This window comes from Metopolophium dirhodum, chromosome 1, assembly GCF_019925205.1.
Source record: "Metopolophium dirhodum isolate CAU chromosome 1, ASM1992520v1, whole genome shotgun sequence".
In the NCBI taxonomy this organism is placed as follows: Eukaryota; Metazoa; Arthropoda; class Insecta; order Hemiptera; family Aphididae; genus Metopolophium; species Metopolophium dirhodum.
In genome coordinates, this window is record NC_083560.1 from 137,850,607 (window position 1) to 137,872,632 (window position 22,026).

At 28.7% G+C, this 22,026-nt stretch overlaps 3 protein-coding genes across 7 annotated transcripts; 2 read left to right on the forward strand and 1 right to left on the reverse strand.

The window, feature by feature from the left end:
* The first annotated feature begins 272 nt into the window (after positions 1-272).
* On the forward strand, positions 273-2,128 carry LOC132933523 (uncharacterized). 4 transcript variants are annotated; one of them, XM_060999800.1, is made up of 5 exons: positions 274-754; positions 854-1,003; positions 1,097-1,183; positions 1,240-1,436; positions 1,783-2,127. In XM_060999800.1, exons 1-5 carry the CDS (start codon positions 710-712, stop codon positions 1,931-1,933), a joined length of 630 nt encoding a protein of 209 aa, XP_060855783.1. In that variant the 5' UTR covers positions 274-709; the 3' UTR covers positions 1,934-2,127. The 4 variants fall into 4 exon arrangements, with proteins under 4 accessions (XP_060855785.1, XP_060855783.1, XP_060855784.1 ...); XM_060999801.1 differs by having other exon boundaries at positions 276-754; positions 854-991; positions 1,783-2,124; XM_060999802.1 differs by lacking the exon at positions 1,097-1,183 and having other exon boundaries at positions 273-754; positions 1,783-2,128.
* An 8,779-nt stretch (positions 2,129-10,907) lies between these two features.
* Positions 10,908-20,952, reverse strand: LOC132932661 (uncharacterized). The gene is made up of 3 exons (XM_060999035.1): positions 20,577-20,952; positions 11,615-11,829; positions 10,908-11,539 (listed from the first exon to the last, which is right to left on the reverse strand). Exons 1-3 carry the CDS (start codon positions 20,864-20,866, stop codon positions 10,908-10,910), a joined length of 1,137 nt encoding a protein of 378 aa, XP_060855018.1. The 5' UTR covers positions 20,867-20,952.
* LOC132933521 (uncharacterized) lies at positions 12,228-19,821 on the forward strand. 2 transcript variants are annotated; one of them, XM_060999798.1, is made up of 11 exons: positions 12,228-13,150; positions 15,233-15,328; positions 15,390-15,464; positions 15,525-16,425; positions 16,658-16,880; positions 16,945-17,208; positions 17,267-17,638; positions 17,711-18,229; positions 18,329-18,423; positions 18,511-18,710; positions 18,781-19,821. In XM_060999798.1, exons 4-11 carry the CDS (start codon positions 16,000-16,002, stop codon positions 18,914-18,916), a joined length of 2,235 nt encoding a protein of 744 aa, XP_060855781.1. In that variant the 5' UTR covers positions 12,228-13,150; positions 15,233-15,328; positions 15,390-15,464; positions 15,525-15,999; the 3' UTR covers positions 18,917-19,821. The 2 variants fall into 2 exon arrangements, with proteins under 2 accessions (XP_060855781.1, XP_060855780.1); XM_060999797.1 differs by having other exon boundaries at positions 15,390-16,425.
* Positions 20,953-22,026: the final 1,074 nt, after the last annotated feature.

Genomic DNA, 22,026 nt, shown 5'->3' on the forward strand with positions numbered 1-22,026 from the left:
TCTAATGAACCCCACTATTTAAGTAACATGGAAAAGCAGATTATAAACTGTATGCCAAAAATCGTTTGATATATCCATCACTTATTCGCACGGCACTATTTTTATTATTAGCACCTTATATGTTAATGTAAACATGAAATGCGATCAAATTTTAATTATAATCATTGATGTACAAAATACTAAAAATAAAAAATAGTGCAGTGCGAATAAGTGATGGATATATCAAACGATTTTTGGCATACAGTTTATAATCTGCTTTTCCACACATTAGCCAATGTCAAATATCTTTTAATTCCTCTGTTAATCGTTAAAAACAATGTGTATATCAGTTTTTATTTATTACCAACACGGCACCTTATATCTTAATGTAAACATAAAATGCGATCAAATTTTAATTATAATCATTGATGTACAAAATACTAAAAATAAAAATAGTGCAGTGCGAATAAGTGATGGATATATCAAACGATTTTGGGCATACAGTTTATAATCTGCTTTTCCACACATTAGTCAATGCCAAATATCTTTTAATTTCTCTGTTTATCGTTAAAAACAATGTGTATATCAGTTTTTATTTATTACCAACACCATGTGTAACAGGCATTGACATGACTATTACTATATATCATAGATATTAATTTATATAAAATAAAGAGACCTAATGTGAATTTCATCAGTTAATTTTAAGCAATACGAGTGCATAGTAATAATGTCCGACATGAGTGTACAAAATTCGGCCGATGAAGAAATCAATGTAAGTACATTATTATAATAATTATAATATATTATTAATATACTTTAATTTAACACCATTTATTAACAATAAGTTTAAAACATAATCATTTAAATTTAGGATCATTATTCATATCGAAAAAATGTGCAAATGCAGAATTCTAAAAAACCCAAAATCACTATGAAAGCTAAACCAAAAAAACAGAAATTAATAATGGTCAACACAAGCGATCAAAATTCAGATGATGAAGAAATTGATGTATGTGCACCGGTATTATTATTATTATTATTATATCATAAACTTTTTTCTTAATTTCCTTACATTACACATCAATATGTTAAAAACATGGGTATATAAATTTAGGAACTTTATAATCATCGGAAAAATGAGCAAATGCAGAATTCTAAAAAACCTGAAACCGTTATAAAACCTAAACCAAAAAAACAGAAAGTAAAATATTCCATATTTTAATAATAATATATTTATCAATTTAATATTGATTTTAGTTTCAGTCGCATTTATTAAAACTGGAACAAGAATATAATGGTTTAACAACTATGGTTAATGAAAACTGCATACGCGTAAAAAAATCAGATGGTGGAAATTTTTGTATCAAAATACCCGAAATCAAAACAGCAAGTGATTATTTGGTTATTCAAAAATACAAAACATCGGACATGGAAAAAGTAGAGTCAAAAGACAGGTAACTATTAATATTTTGTATAAACAGAGTATATTAAGATTTACACTAGGTATCATTAAAATGAATAAGAAAAAAAAAAAATTAAGTACAATATTTGTAAATTATTGGGGAAACATATCATGCCATAGTACTATTTTATAACCTAAATAGGCACGATGCTTACAACCAAGCAATTTTGTGAATATAGGTATGATGATGTTTCGTCGTTGATACTAATAATATTCACACAGTATGTAAAATATTTAACTGCTCAACAATTGTGTCATCTAGTTTATTTGATAAAATATTTATGATAATATGAAAATATATGCATTTATAATATACAATCATTAATTTGTTTTAATAGATGGAAAACCTCAACGTTCAACGCAAAAACTATGCTGAACGAAAAAGATAAAGCTGACAATACAATAATATCGGCATTTAATAATTTGCAAGATTTATTAATGGATAAATTTATGTGTAACAACAACAAAAAAATTGAATCTTATAAATAATAACTATATGTTTATATTATTATAGTTTCACTAAATGAAACCCGTCATTAATATTTGTGTATTTTTTATTTATTACCAAACGGTTAAAATATTTGTATTCAATTTTATTTTAGAAAGCTTACATTTGATTCAATAATTTATACAATATGATTATATTATGGAAAATATTTTGGTTTATTTTAACCAGTTGACATTTAAGATTATTTATAATATATAATATATTAATTATATTATTATCATTTATTATTAAATAAAGGTATGCATTTGACAAAATAAATAATGTTTATTATGAAGGTATAATCTAATTATTAAATAGTAAGCTTGTCGTATATCATGATTATTTTGGTTTTATTGGCTGGTTATATCAGGCTTTAGTATAATGTCTGCAAACGTTTCGTGATGGATTTGTTGTAATTCAAGTAAAAATGACTTTTCTTCATCCTTCAGGTCATTCATTTTGAAATTATAATCTTTAATATATGTACTGATAAAATCACTTCTAATACAATCAGGTGATAAATATAAAATATCATACTTGATAATTATACATGCATTATTGAAAACAGTCTGATACGCCACTAATTTATTTGATAACTCTATGATATTTGCATTTATACATGTTTCCAATAATTTCAATCGATTTAAATTATCACTGGATAATGTGATTCTGTTATTATTATGATGTAAATTAACTGATTCAGATTTTGCACATATTTTATAATAAAAATTATTATCTAAATGTAATCGTTTTGAATGTTGAACAGTGGATAAAGAACAAACAATTATATTAAAACTATCATCAGATATAAACTTATTCCATTGAAATACATTTAGTATTAGATATCGTTTAGTTACGTTACACATGAATAAAATAATAACAGATAAAGGTTGATCAACTAGGTATCCAATATAAATGTTTTTTTTATTCTGTTGATGTATGCTGAATATTGATTTGACTACTACGGCGTCCATGATGTGTGCAGTATTGATTTAATTATTGAATTCAAGATGATAATATTTTGGTTTGGATTTCAGTATAGTGAATCTTCTATGTGCCTTCAATGTTTGGCAGAGTTGACGTACCTATTGATTGATTTTTATCGATTGAAATATATGTTCCAATTTTAATTAAATTATTAGTACCTTAACAAATAAATAAAATACAGCATAGTCAACACTACTACACTGTAAAAACACAACTAAAATAAAATCAAAAAAAGTCAAATATAGTGTGTTGGATAACAGTTTGATCACATTATGAAAGTTAAAAAGTGATTATTTAACTAATGATTTTTGTTTATTGATCAATATTTTTTTCAAATCGGTAAACAGATAATTGATAACAATGCACAAACATGTATCAGGTCCGCAATCACAATTTTGATTTGACCACGCACATAAAGTAAAATGATTATTGTTTTTTTCTGTTCCACATTTAATAGCGTGGCTTTTTAATTTTGATAATAATGTATACAATTCAGCTAATTCCTTGTAACAAAAATGTGATGGATGAATTATACCCATTTCTGAAATGTCTCTTTCAATTTCTTTTAATAAGTCCATTGTAAATAATAACGCACAATTCAACGGTTACTAATAAACTGATACAGATTAAGTTGTGCGTTATTATATAACATATTATAAACAGTTATTACAAAATCTAATAACCCGAAAATTGAAACATAATATATTATAAAATTAAAAATTACAGTTTATGAATAAAAACATGAAAAAAAAAACAAAAAAAATGTAGACCCATGGTATAGTGGACTATGACACTGGGTGTAGTATTAACATACATACTTACCCTAAATTTAAATTTATCAAACTCTACACTCAACGCCTTAGCCCACTAGGCCATGAGTCTACAAGTTATTTAATTACTATTTTTGTATATAAGTTAAAATAATGAAAAAATTAAAAAGTAAGATAAAAATGGAAACAGTAAATATATTTGTATGGGCCAAAAAATAATAATAATCACTTGTTGTGAAACTGAGTAAAATTTGAATTGAAAAAATTAAGCAGTATAAACTGGGATAGAAAGCAGCCAAAAATCTGATCGACCAAGCGGGAAAGTTGTGGATACACGTTTTTAAATCTCCCTGTAATTGTAAAAACTGGGATAGTAAGCACCCACAAATCTGATCGTCCAAGTGGAAAAGTCGTGGATATCCGTTTTTAAATCTCCCTGGAACAGTAAAAAACTGGAAACAGTAAATATATTTGTATGGGCAAAAAATAATAATAATCACTTGTTGTGAAACTGAGTAAATATCTTTTTTTTTTTTGGGTAAAATTTAAATTGGAAAAATTAAATAGTGTAAACTGGGATAGAAGGCAGCCAAAAATCTGTTCATCCAAGGGGGAAAGTCGTGGATAACCATTTTTAAATCACCCTGGAACAGTAAAAAACTGGGGTAGTAAGCACCCACAAATCTGATCGTTCAAGGGGGAAAGTCGTGGATAACCGTTTTTAAATCTCCCTGTAATTGTAAAAACTGGGATAGAACCTACATATACTACCTACTGATATATAATAACATTTTTAAAAGGTAATGGCCAAACATTTAGTATATTTATTATTATTATTATTATATTATATTTTAATAATATATAATATAATATAAGCATAGGGATCCCAGATTTATTTTTTAAAAATACGGGACATTTTTTTAAAATCATATCTATACTTCAATATTTGTAATTTGCATTTTCATTAGTGTTTATTTGAGGAGGGGGGGCAGAGGGGACTTATGTTTTTTTAAACTTATATTTTTCTCAGTTACTAAATATTTAATATACTATAAAATAAAGTTAAACACAATACTAGATAGTAGAAACAAATATAAATTATAATTAAAATTAAAAACAAATATTATGGTCACTTTCCTATAATAAAATTTTAACAAAAAATTATTAATTTATAACATAATATATTAGGTGACTTCCCTACGATAAAATTAAAATAAAAAAAAAAATTAAACAAAAATTTAAATAATGTAGGAACATTTAGTTTTAGATACGTATTTTTAAACATCATTGATTATCTGCATATTTTTGACTAGAATGAATTTCTCTTTGTAGTTTCTCATTTTCCGAGAGAAGATGATGAAACTCAGCACAACTTTCATTGAAAAATAGTTTAACTGTAATCATAGCTTTTACTGTTTTTGTTTTTAATCTATTTTTCTCATCAGTCCACAAACAGTTCATGTGTGAAAATACCCGCTCAACACTTGCATTTGTTCCTGGGATGCATATGAAGAATTCTACAATTTTTTTTAAGTTTGAAAAATCTACATTTTCAACAGCTGATTCTACTTTGAAAACATCCACCCACATGTATTCTAATTTTTTGTTTGTTGGTGGAGTGTAATTCATTAAATTTTTCTTCAATAAAGTCATCTCATCAAACAATTTTGTTTCATCCAAATTAAGGTCAGGTACAATAGATTTTATTAAGCTAATACTTCTCATCATATTATCCCAATTAAAGTGTTCTTGAATATTTTTCAATGTTATCCAGGATATACCATTAAACTGGCTTAAAGTAGATCTCACCCATTGATCAATATATTCTAAGCATGTTGAATAAAATAGATTTTTGTATTTCTTATATTGTATTTCAGTAATACACCCTTCATTTTTTAATTGATCAAAAAGAGTTTTTTCTTTTGATGTAATGAAATTACCTTCTTGTCTTCCAATTAAAATGTCTTTTAAGTAGTCTACTTGTAATTTAACTTCTATCACAGATATATCATTACCTTCAATTGACCGAATCACTGATGAAAACAACTCACATTGGACATTTAAAAACATTGCCAATAATAATGAAATCGGATTTTCAAAAAAAGTTTTGAGGACAAATGGGCATTTTTCTATTGAAAGAAAATATGATTTTAATGGACCAAACATTTCTATCAAACGTGTCAAAGCTGGATGCAGGGATAGCCATCTAGTTTTTGAATGTCCTAAAATAGTTTTGTAATCACTATTGACAAAATCACAAAATTCTTTAAGAGTATTAACACGAACCGAATAAATATAAAAATGTTGAAATATTTTGGATATAATCAATTGTAGATCAATTGGTAATGTATCTGAAGCACTTTGAATGGCGTTATTCAATATGTGTGCTGAGCATCCGATTCCAATCATATTGTTTTTAACATTACCATTTAAATGAGTGAAAAGGTTATTTTTCCCTCGTCTAACTATACCTCCAAAATTTGTATTGGTATTGTCTGCTGATAGTGCAATTATTTTTTTTTCAATTTTCCATGTCTTTAACAATTCCCAAATATAGTTTGTTAGTTGTAACGCTGTTTCCCCGGGCAAATCAGTAAATTCTATTATAACTGTTTTTACACCTGTTTCTGGCAAAAAATAACGTACTAAAAGTGGAACAATCTTTAGATCTTTAGATTGCTTCTATGCAAGTCATATAGCCTCCGACTTTTCAGGGTGTCTAGTGACCTGCTGAGTCAACTCAGTGGTCCGAGTAGGCAATCCGACTTCGGCCGGGTCACGTCGTCAGGTATGCAATCTGACTGCGTCGGATAGTGGACAGCGTTCTTTACTGTGAAAAAAATTTTAAAACATTTCGGGGGTCCATGAAAATCATATAGCTTACGTTTTTTTTTGAGTGTCTAGCAGGTCAGTCACCTCAAATGACGTTCGCCGTAGTAATAAGGGAAGGCAATCCGATTTCGTCGGATAGCGGACAATGTGCGACGGCTGGGTAACTTCGTCAGGTATGCAATCCGACTGCGTCGAATCGCGGACAACGTTCATTACTGTCACCGAAAACGGAAAAATTAATTACGTGAAATAAAATTCAAAACATTTCGGGCTTCTATGCAAATCATATAGCAATCGTCTTTTAAGGGTGTCTAGTAGGTCAGTCACCTCAGTGGTCCGGGTAGGCAATCCGACTTCGTCGGATAGCGGACAATGTGCGACAGCCGGGTAACTTCGTCAGGTACAACGTTCATTACTGTCACCGAAAACACAAAATTAAGTAATAAATTCAAAACATTTCGGGCGCATATATTCAAGCCTGTATAAGATAGTAATAGCGACACGACGGCGGAGCTCTCCGCGATGTCAATCGGCCCCCGGGACTCGTCGCGAACGAAGCGCGGCCGCGAGCAGTCTATACATCTATATATATTTTTTTTTATAGGAGGGAACGCGAATAAGGTTTCAACGAAACTGTACGGAGTTCGAAAAGGAGGTAAATTTCGAATTTTGAAAAAATATTGAAATTTTCGTTATTTACGAATAATATAGGCGGAAGTGATAGCAAAAGTAAATAACGGAAAAAAAAATACGGATTATCACGGCCGCCGCAAATTAACGACAATCCCGGCGGCCGGCATCGAAACCGCGACCCGCAAGTCATCCGCACATACGCCTAAACCTACCTACCTACCTATCGAGTTGAAAACTGATGTCAAATCTATGACTCTTAAACCGTAATGCTCAAAAGAATCTAACCCTCCGACGCATATATTCAAGCCTGTATATAGTAATAACGACTTGACGCCGCTAAATTAATTATTGTTGTTTATTTACTAAACGTACCTATACATAAGCAATATCAAACAGTATAGGCATATCATTATACAATTTAACTACCAGATTTTACTGAAATATATGAAGATCTATTTGTTTATTAATATTGTATTACATGGTATCTGCAGCATTATAATTTTTAATTTCCTCAACCAATCAAGTCACCTAAAAACTGTAATGAATTAAGTGGGTACTATATATAGTTATATTGTACTATTGTCTATTCAAGTAAAGAACCATATAATGCAGCCCTTGTTAAATAATATAGGGGGGGTCGCTCAATAAATGTGTAGATAATAAAATAGTATTAATTAAATATTAATTATTAAATAGTTTAATGGTATAGTCATATCATAATACAATTTAACTGCCAGAATTTAATTAAATACATAATAAGTTATATTTTGTCTATAAATATACATAATTTGACTCACCTAAAAACTGAAATATTTTATTATATATTTAATATTTAACCACATAATCGTTTGACATGGGCTCAAAACCTACCCATATAGTATAGTCATATCATAATACATTACCTCAACCAATTAACTCACTTGAACTGTAATATATTAAGCACAACATACTATACTTTAGTTATGTTACTATTGTCTATTCAAGTAATTAATTTATTATGTATTAAATAGTTTATTTCATATAATACTCTTAATTAAACCTACCTATATAGTTTATAGTCATATAATCATACAATTTAATTTCCAGACCTTAATTAAATACATACATTTTTAGTATGGTTATTTATATTGTATTATTTAAAATCTGTAGCATCGTTAGTATTTTACACCAAATTTGACTCACCTAAAAACTGTAGTACCCACTACATAGTATATTATATTTTTAATATTTAATATTCGAGCCCATGTCAAACGATATGGGAGTGTTGCTTTATAAACTTAGATAATAAAAGCAATAGCTGTGTATATTTGTTTTTTATTAATTTGATTTTATGCTAAAGATTGAACCTATCAAACGATGCTTAATAAATGTACCTAACAATTTATCAAATAGTTTAATTGATCACTTGCTACTCATAACTAAACCTACCTACATAAGTAATATCGAATAGTATAGCCATATCATTATACAATTTAACTGCCAGAATTTAATTAAATACATGTAGATCTATTAGTTTATAATAATTATTATTGTATTATATAGTATATGCAGCAGCTATGCATCATACATAAAATTTATAATTAGCAAATCATATTACCTCAAAGAATCAACTGCCATAAAAATTTTAATATATTTAGTACTACCTTCATAGTATACATGTAGGTAAATTATATTACTATTGTCTAATTCAAGTATAAAAGAACCGTCCCATATATTCCATAAGTTCTATTTTGTTATTGTATTATTTAGAATCTGTTGCAGTAAATTTATGATTACCAAATTTGACTCACCTAAAAACTGTAATATATTAAGTACCTACTGCATAGTATAGGTATTACATATTTAATATTTAACCACATAATCGAGTCCAATAAATATTGCTCAATAAAGGTAGACAATAAAAGCAATAGCTGTGTATATCAATTTGTTATTTACCTTTAAATTAACTGTTTATTAATTTGATTTTATGCTCTTTACGGGGTAAATAAACTCACTTGAACTGTAATATATTTAGCACAACATAGTATACATGTACATTAGTTATGTTACTATTGTCTATTCGAGTAATTAATTTATTATGTATTAAATAGTTGATTTCATATAATACTCATAATTAAACCTACCTATATAAGTTGTTTCAAATAGTATATAGTCATATAATAATACAATTTAATTTCCAGACTTTAATTAAATACATACATTTTTATTGTCTTTATTAATATTGTATTATTTAAAATCTGTATCATCGTTTGTATGCTACAACAAATTTGACTCACCAAAAATCTGTAATGAATGAAGTGGGTACTACACAGTTTACATTTAGTTTAGTTATTATAAGATAATAAAAGCATTAGCTGTGTATATTTGTTATATTTTATTAATTTGATTTTATGCTAATGATTGAACCTATCAAACAATGCTTAATAAATGTAGCTAATTATTTATCAAATAGTCTAATTGATCACTTAATACTCATAACTAAACCTACCTACATAAGTAATATCAAATAGTATAGCCATATCTTTATACAATTTAACTGCCAGAATTTAATTAAATACATTAAGATCTATAAGTTCATAATAATTATTGTATTATATAGTATCTGCAGCAGCTTTGTATCATACATAAAATTTATAATTAGCAAATTATATTACCTCAAACAATCAACTGCCCTAAAAACTGTAATATATTTAGTACTACCTACATATTATACAATGTAGGTAAATTATATTACTATTGTCTAATTCAAGTATAAAAGAACCGTCCCATATATTCCATAAGTTATATTTTGTTATTGTATTAATATTATTTAGAATCTGTTGCAATTCGTTATTATCAATTTGTTATTTACCTTTAAATTAACTGTTTATTAATTTGATTTTATGCTCTTTACTATGTAGTAGGTACATACTATATTGCAGTTTTTAGGTGAGTCAGAACTGGTAATCATTTATATAAAGTTAAATTGTATAATGATATGGCTATACTATTTGATATTACTTATGTAGGTAGGTATTGTGTATTTAATCATGAGCATAAAATCAAATTAATAAATAGATAATCAAAAGGTAAATAATAAATTACAGTTTTTAGGTGAGTCAAATTTGGTAAACAAAAATTTAGTGTGGCATACAAAATATACCTACCCGTAGTATAGTCATATCGACCAATCAATCAATAATAATATATGTATTGTAAGGCGGTGTTCTCACCAAAAGCAACTGATGACGGCAACGCAACCGCGACGCAACGCGACACGTATTACTAAATTGACATGTTCTGACCGGTAGCAACAGGACTAGATTTCAACTCGACTATTTGGAAACTATTTTAAAGCAACTCGATATGTCAGTCTCTTCTAGCTAGTTGCTTGCTCGCTGCGTGTTTATTTACTTATTTATTTGTACCTTTTGTATATTTTATTTATTTATTTAATAAAATGGCAAATGAGCAGGAAAAAAATGTAAATTTTGTACAACTTATTGAAAGTCATACTTGTCTATATGATATAACATCGCCTAATTATACACGGCAAGATATCAAAGAAAAAGCGTGGAATGACATTTCAAAAATAACACATGATTCTAGTAAGTATTTTTTTTTTATTATTATGTAATAACTTATGTATTAATTAATGTTATGCATAAAATATTAAATATATACATAGTACATCATCATTCATCAGTAACTAAAATTAAATTTGAAAAAAAAAATAATTATAATTATAATTTATCGGATATGGGTATTAAATTAATTAAATTATAGTGTTCCATTGATATGGAATAGAACCGGCTGGTGACATAAAATAATTACATAATTTTTCCCTGTTTTGTTGTGCCTCTGATAAAGGTCTTATTACTTGTTGAACTCGATTTTGTTGAACTTGAATATTCGAAATTTGATGATTTTCTTGTTGTATTTCAAACTGTTTAGGATGAGTAAATATTCCTTGTTTTATTCGAATAAAATTGTGAAGGACACAAGCAGCTTTTATAATGAAATTTATAGTTTCTTCCTTACAACAAATTGGTCCTTCAAATAAACGAAATTTGGATACTAACATACCAAACGCACACTCGACACTTTTACGGCCTCTTGAAAGTCGATAATTGAAAACTCTTTTTTTATTGTCCAAACTTCGTTTTGGATAAGGTCTCATTATATATTTTGTGAGGGGAAAAGCTTCATCCGCTACAAAATAAAAAGGAAAATCATTTTCATCATTACTTGAAGGTAATGGTTTACTGGGAGGTAGCTGTAATACACCTAAATTTAGAGCACGTCCGAGATTTGAAGTTCGAAAAACAGCACCATCACTATTTCTCCCTACTTCACCAACATCTATCGTTGTAAATAATCCGTCGGCGTCAACACAAGCCATAAGTACTATTGAGAAATAATTTTTATAGTTAAAATATGTTGACCCGGTATTTGGTAAACATTTAATTCTAAAATGTTTACCGTCAATCGCCCCTAAACAGTTTGGTATATTCCATAATTCATAAAATCTGTTAGAAATTTGTATCCATTTTTCTTGCGTTGGTGAACCCAAATATTCTGGATGAAGTACGGTCCAAATATTTTCAGTAGTGTTTGAAACAATAGTACTAATTGTCGTAAGCCCTCTCATAAAGTGATATGTCATAGCTCTAAAACTTTCTCCTGTTGCCATATACCTAAAATAATTTATATACATAAATTTGGATTTTGACCCGACAAAAACAATTTTATTGGCAATAATGGAAAAAAAAATTAAATTGTCATATGCCTATTAATAGTTTAAAAAAGTCAAAATATTTCGAAAGTTAAATGGCGTATAGAAAATATTATTATAAACGTATCCTGTTATATATATTCAATTTTATAATATTCTATATTATAGGTATATATATATATATTAAACTATATTTATATAAAATATATTGGTCAATAATGTATTTATTTTATAAGTAATCAATTTATTATTTATATTATTTTAGTACAGACATGTAAAGAGCGATGGAAAAACCTTCGAACAGTATTTCTACGTCATTTAAGACAAAAAGTACCCAGTGGTTCATCGGGTGGTATTAAGAGGACGCCACACCACTCGTAATTCGGTTGTAAAAACTGTTTCGCGCGGGACAACTTTTCTCGCATTATAATTTTAATAGAATAAACAAAATTTTACTACATATAGAGGACAATTTTATCTATGTCGTAGCGTTTTTATTATTTGGATAACATAAATACGTTTAAAGTTATAGGTTTGAGAACATTTGACTTTTTTGTATTTTTCAAATGATTGTTAAAAATTATTGGGTAGTGCTATCAAAAAAAAAACGACGCTACGACACAGATAATTTTCTTCTTAGTAAGGATTTACAATTTTGGTAATTCTAATGTTAATATTGAGGGAGTAATGTTGTCCCGCGCAAAACAATTTTTAGCATATGGAATTATTGTAAAATAATTTTTCTAATTATTATCGAATTATTCCCTGGTGGCGTAAAACGACAAAACGCGGCTTCCCCCACTCCATTCAAGCACTCGCGTTTTTCGTCATCGGCCGGCACCGGGCAGCCGCGCGACAAATTGTGACAAAAATAAACATTTCCGATAATCAGAAGTCGATAGACATACTATTATTATCTTGAATAATGAATATAGACCATATCTAAACTTATTTATAAGCTACACTTGATTATGTCGTCGACCGTCGTAGTCACCATATGACAGAATACGCTGTGGAATTACTATATTATATTACGATACCTATTATAATTTAGCAATATCAGAAAGGCCTTTATATTAATTACTCATTATATAAATTGTATTTAATTTTTATGCTGTTGTATCTAACCATATTTTTTTTCGTGCCAAAATTGTATTAACCATTGTTAACATAATGTCACCAAAAAAAATTCGCGTCATCCAAAAGAAAGGAGCCCGATCGGGTAAGACTTCTTTAAAAAAAAAAATGAAAAAAGTTCGTAATGGGGTTCGTAAGGATGTGCAGTAAGTACTTTTAAATATAAGCTTCAAAATAAAAATACATTATTTCATGTCCTATTTTGTGACTTTTTGTAAGTAAAATATTATGTTATTTTGTAGAACATAATATGTTAAATTATAACTATACAGGTATATATAATAGTTTTATTATTTTATGAATATTACTTGATTTATATGCATATGTTCATATATTTTATATTGATGTGAGTCTCGTATAAATTTGCAAAAATATTTACGATTTACATTTTTTTACCGTTCAAAAAATTGAGTGATCACTTTATTTGTATACTTCTATATTTTTATCGAGATTTTAGAATTATAATACAAATCAATATTTTATAAAATTATATTGATTGATAATATGTTTTTAATTTGTAACATTTTATTAATTATTTTTATTTAAACACATAATAGAAAACTATAATTATTAATTATTATTTTTAATAAAGGGATTAAATACTAATGCTTTATTTTATATTTGTCTTGCCTTCTTTACATAATTTTGTAAAAAAAAAATAAATAGGTACACTATAAATTTAATTTTAATAAAAATTTACTAATTTTACCGTATTTTACCTAACAAATTACCAAAAAATTTTTTTACGTAAAATACTTATCACTTATATTTTATAATACAAAATAAAATAATATATTATATAAGGTATTATTATTACTTAATTTTTTCCTATTTATATCAACAATGTAGGTATCTGCTATTTAATTGTAATAAAATATTTTAGATTCTGAGTGAAACGATGAATGTATTGATTTTACAATGATGTGTGTTTTTTTTTTTATTTTTTTATTTATTTTTTATTTTTTTTTTTATTTTTTTTTTTTTGTGTCTGTCATCACGTTTTAGGACAGTAAAAGTGCTTGGATTTTCGACTTCAGTAGCTTTTCTGATAGGAAAGTGAATCTAGTTGGTACTTTGGGGGGTCAAAAGTAAAAATTTTCCAATAGTTTTCACAAGCGCCGGGAAAAACAACATAAAAATTAAGGAAAAACGGAAATTTTTACGCAAAATCGGTTTTTGACAAATTCGAATTTGGTTTTTGGTGTAACTTTAAAACAAATGACTGTAGGAACATGAAATTTTTACTGGCTATTTATATATGCCTTTTCTATACACGATAACATTTTCAAAATATTTTGATTTATTTTGAACTGTTTAGGGACATTTTCATTTTCCATTTTTTTTTAGATTTTTTTCTAGAAATATCAATAAAATTTTATTCGTTGGTCAAAAAAGCTTGAAAATTTAATAGAAGGCTCCTAGTAAATTGTTCCGAAGGCAGATGAAAAATATTAAAAATCGTTAGTCACAGTTTTTTTTTTATAAGCATTTAAAGTTCAAAAATTGACAAAATATGGAAAAATCACGAAAATTAGCAAATTATTTTGAAAGAATTCGTAAAAATTTTCTTTTTAAATCTAAGATTTAAAAATGTAATACAAGATTCCTTATAAGATTATCTACCTTTATCAAAAAAAAAATTTCTATAAGAAAGTATAGGTACTATTATAGGTCAATTTTTTTTTACCGATTTCTAATACCATAGATACGTATGTAATATGTTTTAAACCTAGACTGACATACCGTCTCCACTCAGAATCGTTTTTCTTATACAATGATATTATATCATTGAATTCAAATTTAAAATCATCCATTATACAGTGACCTACTTGTAACCTACTGTACATGCAGAAGAGCGACATCCACTTACCCACCTTTTTTACAGTGTATTACCACTTTTACCTAATGATTAAAAATTAAATTATATTTTTGTATTGCATATATTTGCTATAATATACATCTTATACTTTTTGTTTATAAAAATTTAAATAAAATTAATAATTAATTATTACTGCAAAATTAAAATCAAGTACCTACCTATTTATGTTTGTATTCAATTTTTGAATTACTTGACTGGGTGTAATAGTGTACCTAAATAATTAGTTATTACGAGTAAATAATAATTTATGCAAAGTTAAAAAAAATATACAAAAAATGGTATTCAAAAGTGACTATATATGTTATGAAATAATTTTTCAACATTTTTTTTTGATTTTATATTTATTTAGAAATGAAGATTTAATTAATGAATTAAATAATGTAATTCCGTCTTCTAATGCAGAAAATATGATTTTGAATTATAACTCAACAATTGTTTACAATAAGTATGCATATTTGTATTTTCTTTAGATTATATTTTAATCTATCAATTTTTTTTTAATGCAGTGTTTTAGTACACGATTTAAATCTTGATGAAACGTCTGTATCGTCTGTAGTGAATACATTATCATCGGATATAAAGTAAATATTAAAACCAAGTTAAATTATGAATATATTGAATAACTTTGTTATTTTATGAAGTAATTTAGATGCAACATTGATTTTTCCTGAATATAAGGCCTCATGTTCTCGATTAGAGTGAGCAAAGATTTAATACTATTTTTCTTATAAGTACTATAAGTATTTACAAATAAATTAATATGGGCATAATAATAGTGTATAATATAATTAACAATTATTGTAGAGACAACAATATTTCTGACCATAACCTAAGTGTTATGTATACTGCATCTGAAGATAGTTTATCATCGGAAAATACTACAACTGCCGAGTAAGTGTGTACAAAAAAACTAGTGTTATGCAATTTAATTTAATTTTAATTTTTTACTAGAACTTATAATATACTGTAAAACATTTATTCAACTATGTTATTTTTTGTTTTTTTTTTTTTTGAATTCACAGACCTTTAACAGGCCGAAGAATTATTGATATTTTTCACTTTATCAATCAAATCCAAAAGGTACACAGTGGTGGGTTCGGTTGTTCATTTATTGACATGGAGTATCAGAAAGAAACATTTGTAGGATTTCAGTCGATTTTAACATTCAAATGTAAAGTGTGTAACATCAAAAGTAAACTTTATACAGAAAATCCTAAAACAGTACAAGTCCCAATTAATAAAGCAACTGTTCACGGCTGTCAAGCAATCGGTATTGGTCACACACAGCTGTCTGAATTGTTTTCATTTCTTGAAATCCCATCGTTATCGATTAGTGGTTATACGAAAGTACAAGAAAACGTAGCTGATATTGTGCATGCAACAGCATGGGATGAAATAAAAAAAGCTGGTGAGGAAGAAAAAAAAATGGCGTTGGAGTGTGGTGATATAGACGTAGATGGCACACCAGTCATCACAGTTGTTGCAGATGGGCAGTGGTCTAAACGCAGCTATCGGACAAAATACGACGCCTTATCCGGAGCAGTAAGTAGGCTAGAGTTTGCATATTTTTTATTAATCATTAAAACATAACTTATTGATATATAAATTTGTTTTAAAGAAATACAGTCATACTGCATATGTAATTAAAACTGTAGTTTTGTTTGTATGTTTAATTTTTTTTTACCTTTAGTACATATTTTGGTAATATATCTAATATAGTATATATAGTTTGGTAATAATGATAATTAAACCAAATCTTATTTATTTCATTTAGGCTACGATAATTGGTTTTAAATCTAAAAAAGTGCTTTTCGTTGGAATACGCAATAAATATTGTTGTATTTGCCAAAAATCGAAAAATAGTAAAAAAGTCGCACCTGATCATCAATGCTTCCTCAATTGGAAAAAGTCCTCAACAAGTATGGAGGCCGATGGCGTGGTTGAAGGATTTATGAAAAGCGAGGAAATGCATGGATTAAAGTATAATTGTTTAATAGGTAAAAAAATTAAAAAAAAATACTTGGTAAAATAAAAAAATTGTGGCATTTAAAAACGTAATAGGTGATGGGGACAGCAGTGTGACTAAACGCTTAAATGAAATTCAGCCGTACGGTCCCAATTTTCACATAAGAAAAATTGAGTGCCGAAATCATTTGATGCGAAACTATGCCACCAAACTTACAGTGATTGCTAGAAACACAAAATACCCACTTCGTGTTCGAAAATATATTCTATCGAATATTTTACGATTTAGAGGTGATATCACAAAAGCAGTTATACATTGGAGAAATATAATTGGAGTAACGAAATTAGAAAAGATAAAAGGTATTTTGTGGAAAATATTTTACAATTTATTATAAATTGAATGATTTTTAATTTGTAGGTATTCAAAGAGATGTTGCTAACGCCCCATACCATCGACTTGGTCAGCATCTAAAGTGTGATTCTTATTTTTGTAATGGATCGAAAAATAATGATTTAAACTTAGTGCCAGAGGCTGAAAGCTCTGGAATGATGAATGAAATAAAAAACTATGTATCAAGACTTGTTTTAAATTCCGAAAGTTTGTTAGAAAATAAAAATAACAACATGTGCGAACAATTTAATTCTTTAATAAACAAACACATAGCCGGTAAAAGATTAAATTTTTCGAGTAAAAGAAGCTATAATACTAGGGTAGAAGCAGCCGTAGTTTCATTTAACTCTAAACAGTATCTAAGAAAAATACACAAAAAGATCTCCAACTGTAGTCCAGGTGTGTTGTAGTAAAAAGTTTTAAAATTTTGAAAAAGGTATCTACATTAAAAATAATTATTTTGTTTTATAGGAAAATTTGGGAAAAGATTCATAAAAAATTATGAACGAATAAGAACCAACACATTAAAAAGAAGACAGTTATTCCCAGAAGCTAGAAAAACTAAAATTATTTGTACTGACGGTCCAGATGCTGACTATGGTTTGGCAGAGCCGCTAACAAACCAATATTCACCACAAGATTTTGAAAAAAAAAAAAAAGAATTCCTTACATCCTTAGAGAATGCAGATATTAAAAAAATTGAAGATGATACTAGAAATCAAAGTGAAAGTGAGAAGTGGTACTATGAACGCAAAAAACGAATTACTGCCTCTAGATTCGGACAAGTTTGTAAAATGCGTTCTAGTACCAGTTGTAAAAACACCGTGTACAATATACTTTATGCTGGAAATGTCCAATCTAAATATTTACAATACGGCAGAGATACGGAGCCTATCGCTCGTAAAAAAGCAGAATGTATAATTGGCGAAAAAATACAAATTTGTGGTTTGATAGTGGATCCTGATGAGCCATACTTAGCAGCAAGTCCAGGTAAAATATTTGAATATTAGGTATTATATTATATTATTTATGTTTTATAATTTAATTTACGTATACAATTTAAAATATATCGGGTCTAATATTATATAGATGGCTTGATTGGTAAAACGGCAATTATTGAAATTAAATGTCCATATATTGCAAAAGACACTTCAAGTGCAATAGATGCTATTAACAAAAAATTAGTAAGTCATGTTGTTTACATATTATTATAATCATTGCGTATACTTTAAGCCTGTAGTTTTACAATTTCATTTTTTTAAACTTTATAGTTGCCATATTGTAACATAGTAGATAATTGTACAAAACTTAAAAAAGATAATATTTATTATTATCAAGTAATGGGCCAGTTGCATATTACCCGCAGAAAATTATGCTATTTTGTAATATATACCAGTAATTGGATTACGGTAGAAAAAATTTATTATGAACCAGAATTTTGGACTTCTAATATGGCAGAAAAATTAAAAATGTAATTTATTATCTGACCTAACTTAATAATATTTTAAGTAAGTACATTTTTAATTTGTTTATAATTTTAGGTTTTATATGGATTGTATGCTACCTGAAATAATTCAACCACTTTATCCAATAAGAATGTTGAAGTCCGATATCAAAGAGCCTGAGCGTATTATTAAAATTATGACCACAACTAATAATAATTTTAAAAAAATGTGACCTTTATTCTCATCAGTTATTCTATAATATTTTTAATAAATGTGAAACGTGTTTTTAAAAATATATTACCATTTCAGATTTTATTTAGAATGTTTACTGCCAGAAATTGTCGATCCACTATATGGAAAACGATTTTTGAAAAGTGATATTAGAGAGCCTGACCAGTGACCACATTAAACACCAAATTAATAAAAAATAAAAATATACCTATATTAGTTTCATGTATGATATAATAGTGTTAACATTATAATTGACAAATGATTACCAATAGGCAATACTGTATTTTTTATTTAATTTAATTTGAATATTTAATAACTCAATAGCATATATAGTACCAACGGTAATCGTATCTTTGTAGAGAAAGGTAGAATCTTAAAAATAATAATAGATAGCTTTGATACGGGCTACTGTATCATCTTTAAGAAGTACCCAAAAACTGTAATTTAAAACGTATACCTACCTATGTAGTAGCAGTATAACGTAAAATCATATATTCAATAATTAAATTACTAAAAACTAATACCTATTTAGATATTTAGGTAGGTAATATTAGTTTAGGATACTGTTATAAAGTAGATATTATTTACTGTATTGTTTATATTTTGTATGGAGTAAGCATCTAATAATGCAATAATTATAAGCTGAGTCGCCGAGAAGGTATGCGCGAATATTACGGCGGAAACGCGTCATAATATAAGGTGTTTACATTTTATATTTACGCGATCAGACACAGTCGAAGGTTGAGGAAATAATAAACATCGCTCCCGAATGAGCACAATCGTCCGCCGGTCGCCGACAACGAGTATTGGGCGTGGCTTAAACGCCGCGTGCTTGCGCATCGTGAAAACACTTAACAGCGCGTTCTCTCGGCCGTTCTATTCGTTTCGCTTTAGGTGTAGCGTCCTCTTAAAAAAAAATATTATTTAGAAGAAGCTATGCAGTTCATAATGCCTTTCGTTAAGAGTGGTAAACAACAACAAGGTAATTTATTGATATTACCAGAATTGGAAAACAAAAACATTGATGATATCCAAGTAGGCCTAAATGATGAAATACAATCTGATCATGAACAAGGATTGTCTGATATATTGACCAATGAAGAAAAGTCAAATAACCAAAAAACAATATCACATGGCGCCAAAAAGTTAAAATTAAATAATAAAGCCAGTGATGTCGAAAGTTGTTTTATAGAATATTTTGAAACAAAAAAGAAAAATTTAACTACAACTCCAGAATGTGCAGATCAAAAGTTCCTATTGAGTTTACTGCCAGATATGCAACAAATGAACTCCACGCAGAAAAGGCAATTCAAAAGAAAAGTTTTGGACATCATTGCTTGTATTTTGGAAGACTCAGATTCAATAAACATATCTAGTCGTTCAAGTGCTGCTAGTTACTCTTCATCACCAATTATACCAGAGTCCAGAACAGATAATCAATATCAGCAATATGATCCAGCAGACAGTGGTTTTGGATATTTTAATATACAATAATAAATAATAAGATTTAATGAGTTTTCAAGGGTATTCAATTTTTTTTATTATTTATTTAATTTTACAGGTCACTACTATTATTTTTATTTTTTAAATAAAACATTTAATAATTTAATCATGTAATTGCATTCAATTCTATTATATTTTATTAAAATACTAAATATTACCTTATCGTAATGAGAAGTCTTTCCTCGACTGACACTGCTTTTCGGTAGTTTGTATCCAGTCTTTTAATTGATGGTTTCATTAATTCGACTAAATCTTGAAACGTTTCAATGCTCATCCTATAAAATCCATGAAATTTGCCTGGATCTTGATCTAATTCTCTGGATAATATGAATGAACTATGGTTAATGTGTAATGAATAATAAGGATGAGCCCATATTCTTTTTTTTTGCCGTTTTTTATGTCTCAAATACATTAATGCTACAAGCATATCCTCATCCGACGAAGACATTTTGACAACTGAATTATGTGAAACTGAAAAGTGCACAGTTGCATTTCAGTTTTTAGGCGAGAACAATTAAGCAACTCAACTAAAACTAGACTCGAATCTCTATCGCGTTGCCGTCATCAGTTGCTTTTGGTGAGAACACAGCCTAATACACTCTGCGTTGAAGTATTCGAACGTTTCCGTCACATCCATCGTCGACTCGAGCTAGGATATTATTATATAATTCAACTAACCCAACCACCGTATCAACTCTTAACATTTAGGCGTTTATTTATTAAGTATACATGTACCTACAGTACCTTCTGTGGCTATATCGTGTATCAAATATATATGTATACCGATATGAGTAGCTCACGGCGTCACCGAGACCGAGTAGGCAAAAGTCTGTAAAATATAAAATCGAACGCTTCGACGCATATATATATATATATGCCTGAACATAATAATAACGACGCCGTCCGATCTCGCTGTTCGCGAACGAAGTACAGCCGCAGGCGGTCAATACATTTAGCGGAGAACGCGATTAAGTCATCAAGGGGGAGGTCCGACGTCTTCGAAAGGCGTAAAACTCGAATTTTGAAAAAAAAACGTAAAATGTTGGTTAAATACGAATATCACGATAAGGCGGAAGCGATAGCGAAAGTTAAATACCGAAAAAAAAAACGCGAAAAAAAGAATTCCGAATTAACACGGCCGCCGCAAATTGTTTTCAATCCCGGAGGCCGGGCATCGAAACCACGACCCCCGGGTCATCCGCACCGACGCCTAACCTACCTACCTACCTACTGAGTTGATTACTGGCGTCGAATCTATGACTCTTAAGCCGTTTCAACGTCCCGGCGAATGACGAATGCAGTCCCAGCGTCCGCAGAGGGCTCTTGAGCCGGCGATCCCACGGCTTCGGGCAGCGGACGACCGGCTCCGCCACCCTCGGACGTCGAAAACGTGATATTCGCGAAAAAAATATAACCCTCCGACGCATGTATTTATGCCTGTATATAGTAATACCTACTCGACGGCGGCGATATCGGCACTCGACTCTCGGCGCCGTACCGCGGCCCCGGGAATCGTACCGGTCGAAGTACGGCCGCGTGCAACCTGTAAATTTAGCGGGGAACGCGAATATCGCGTCGACGGGGAGGTGAGACTTTCGAGAGAGCGGT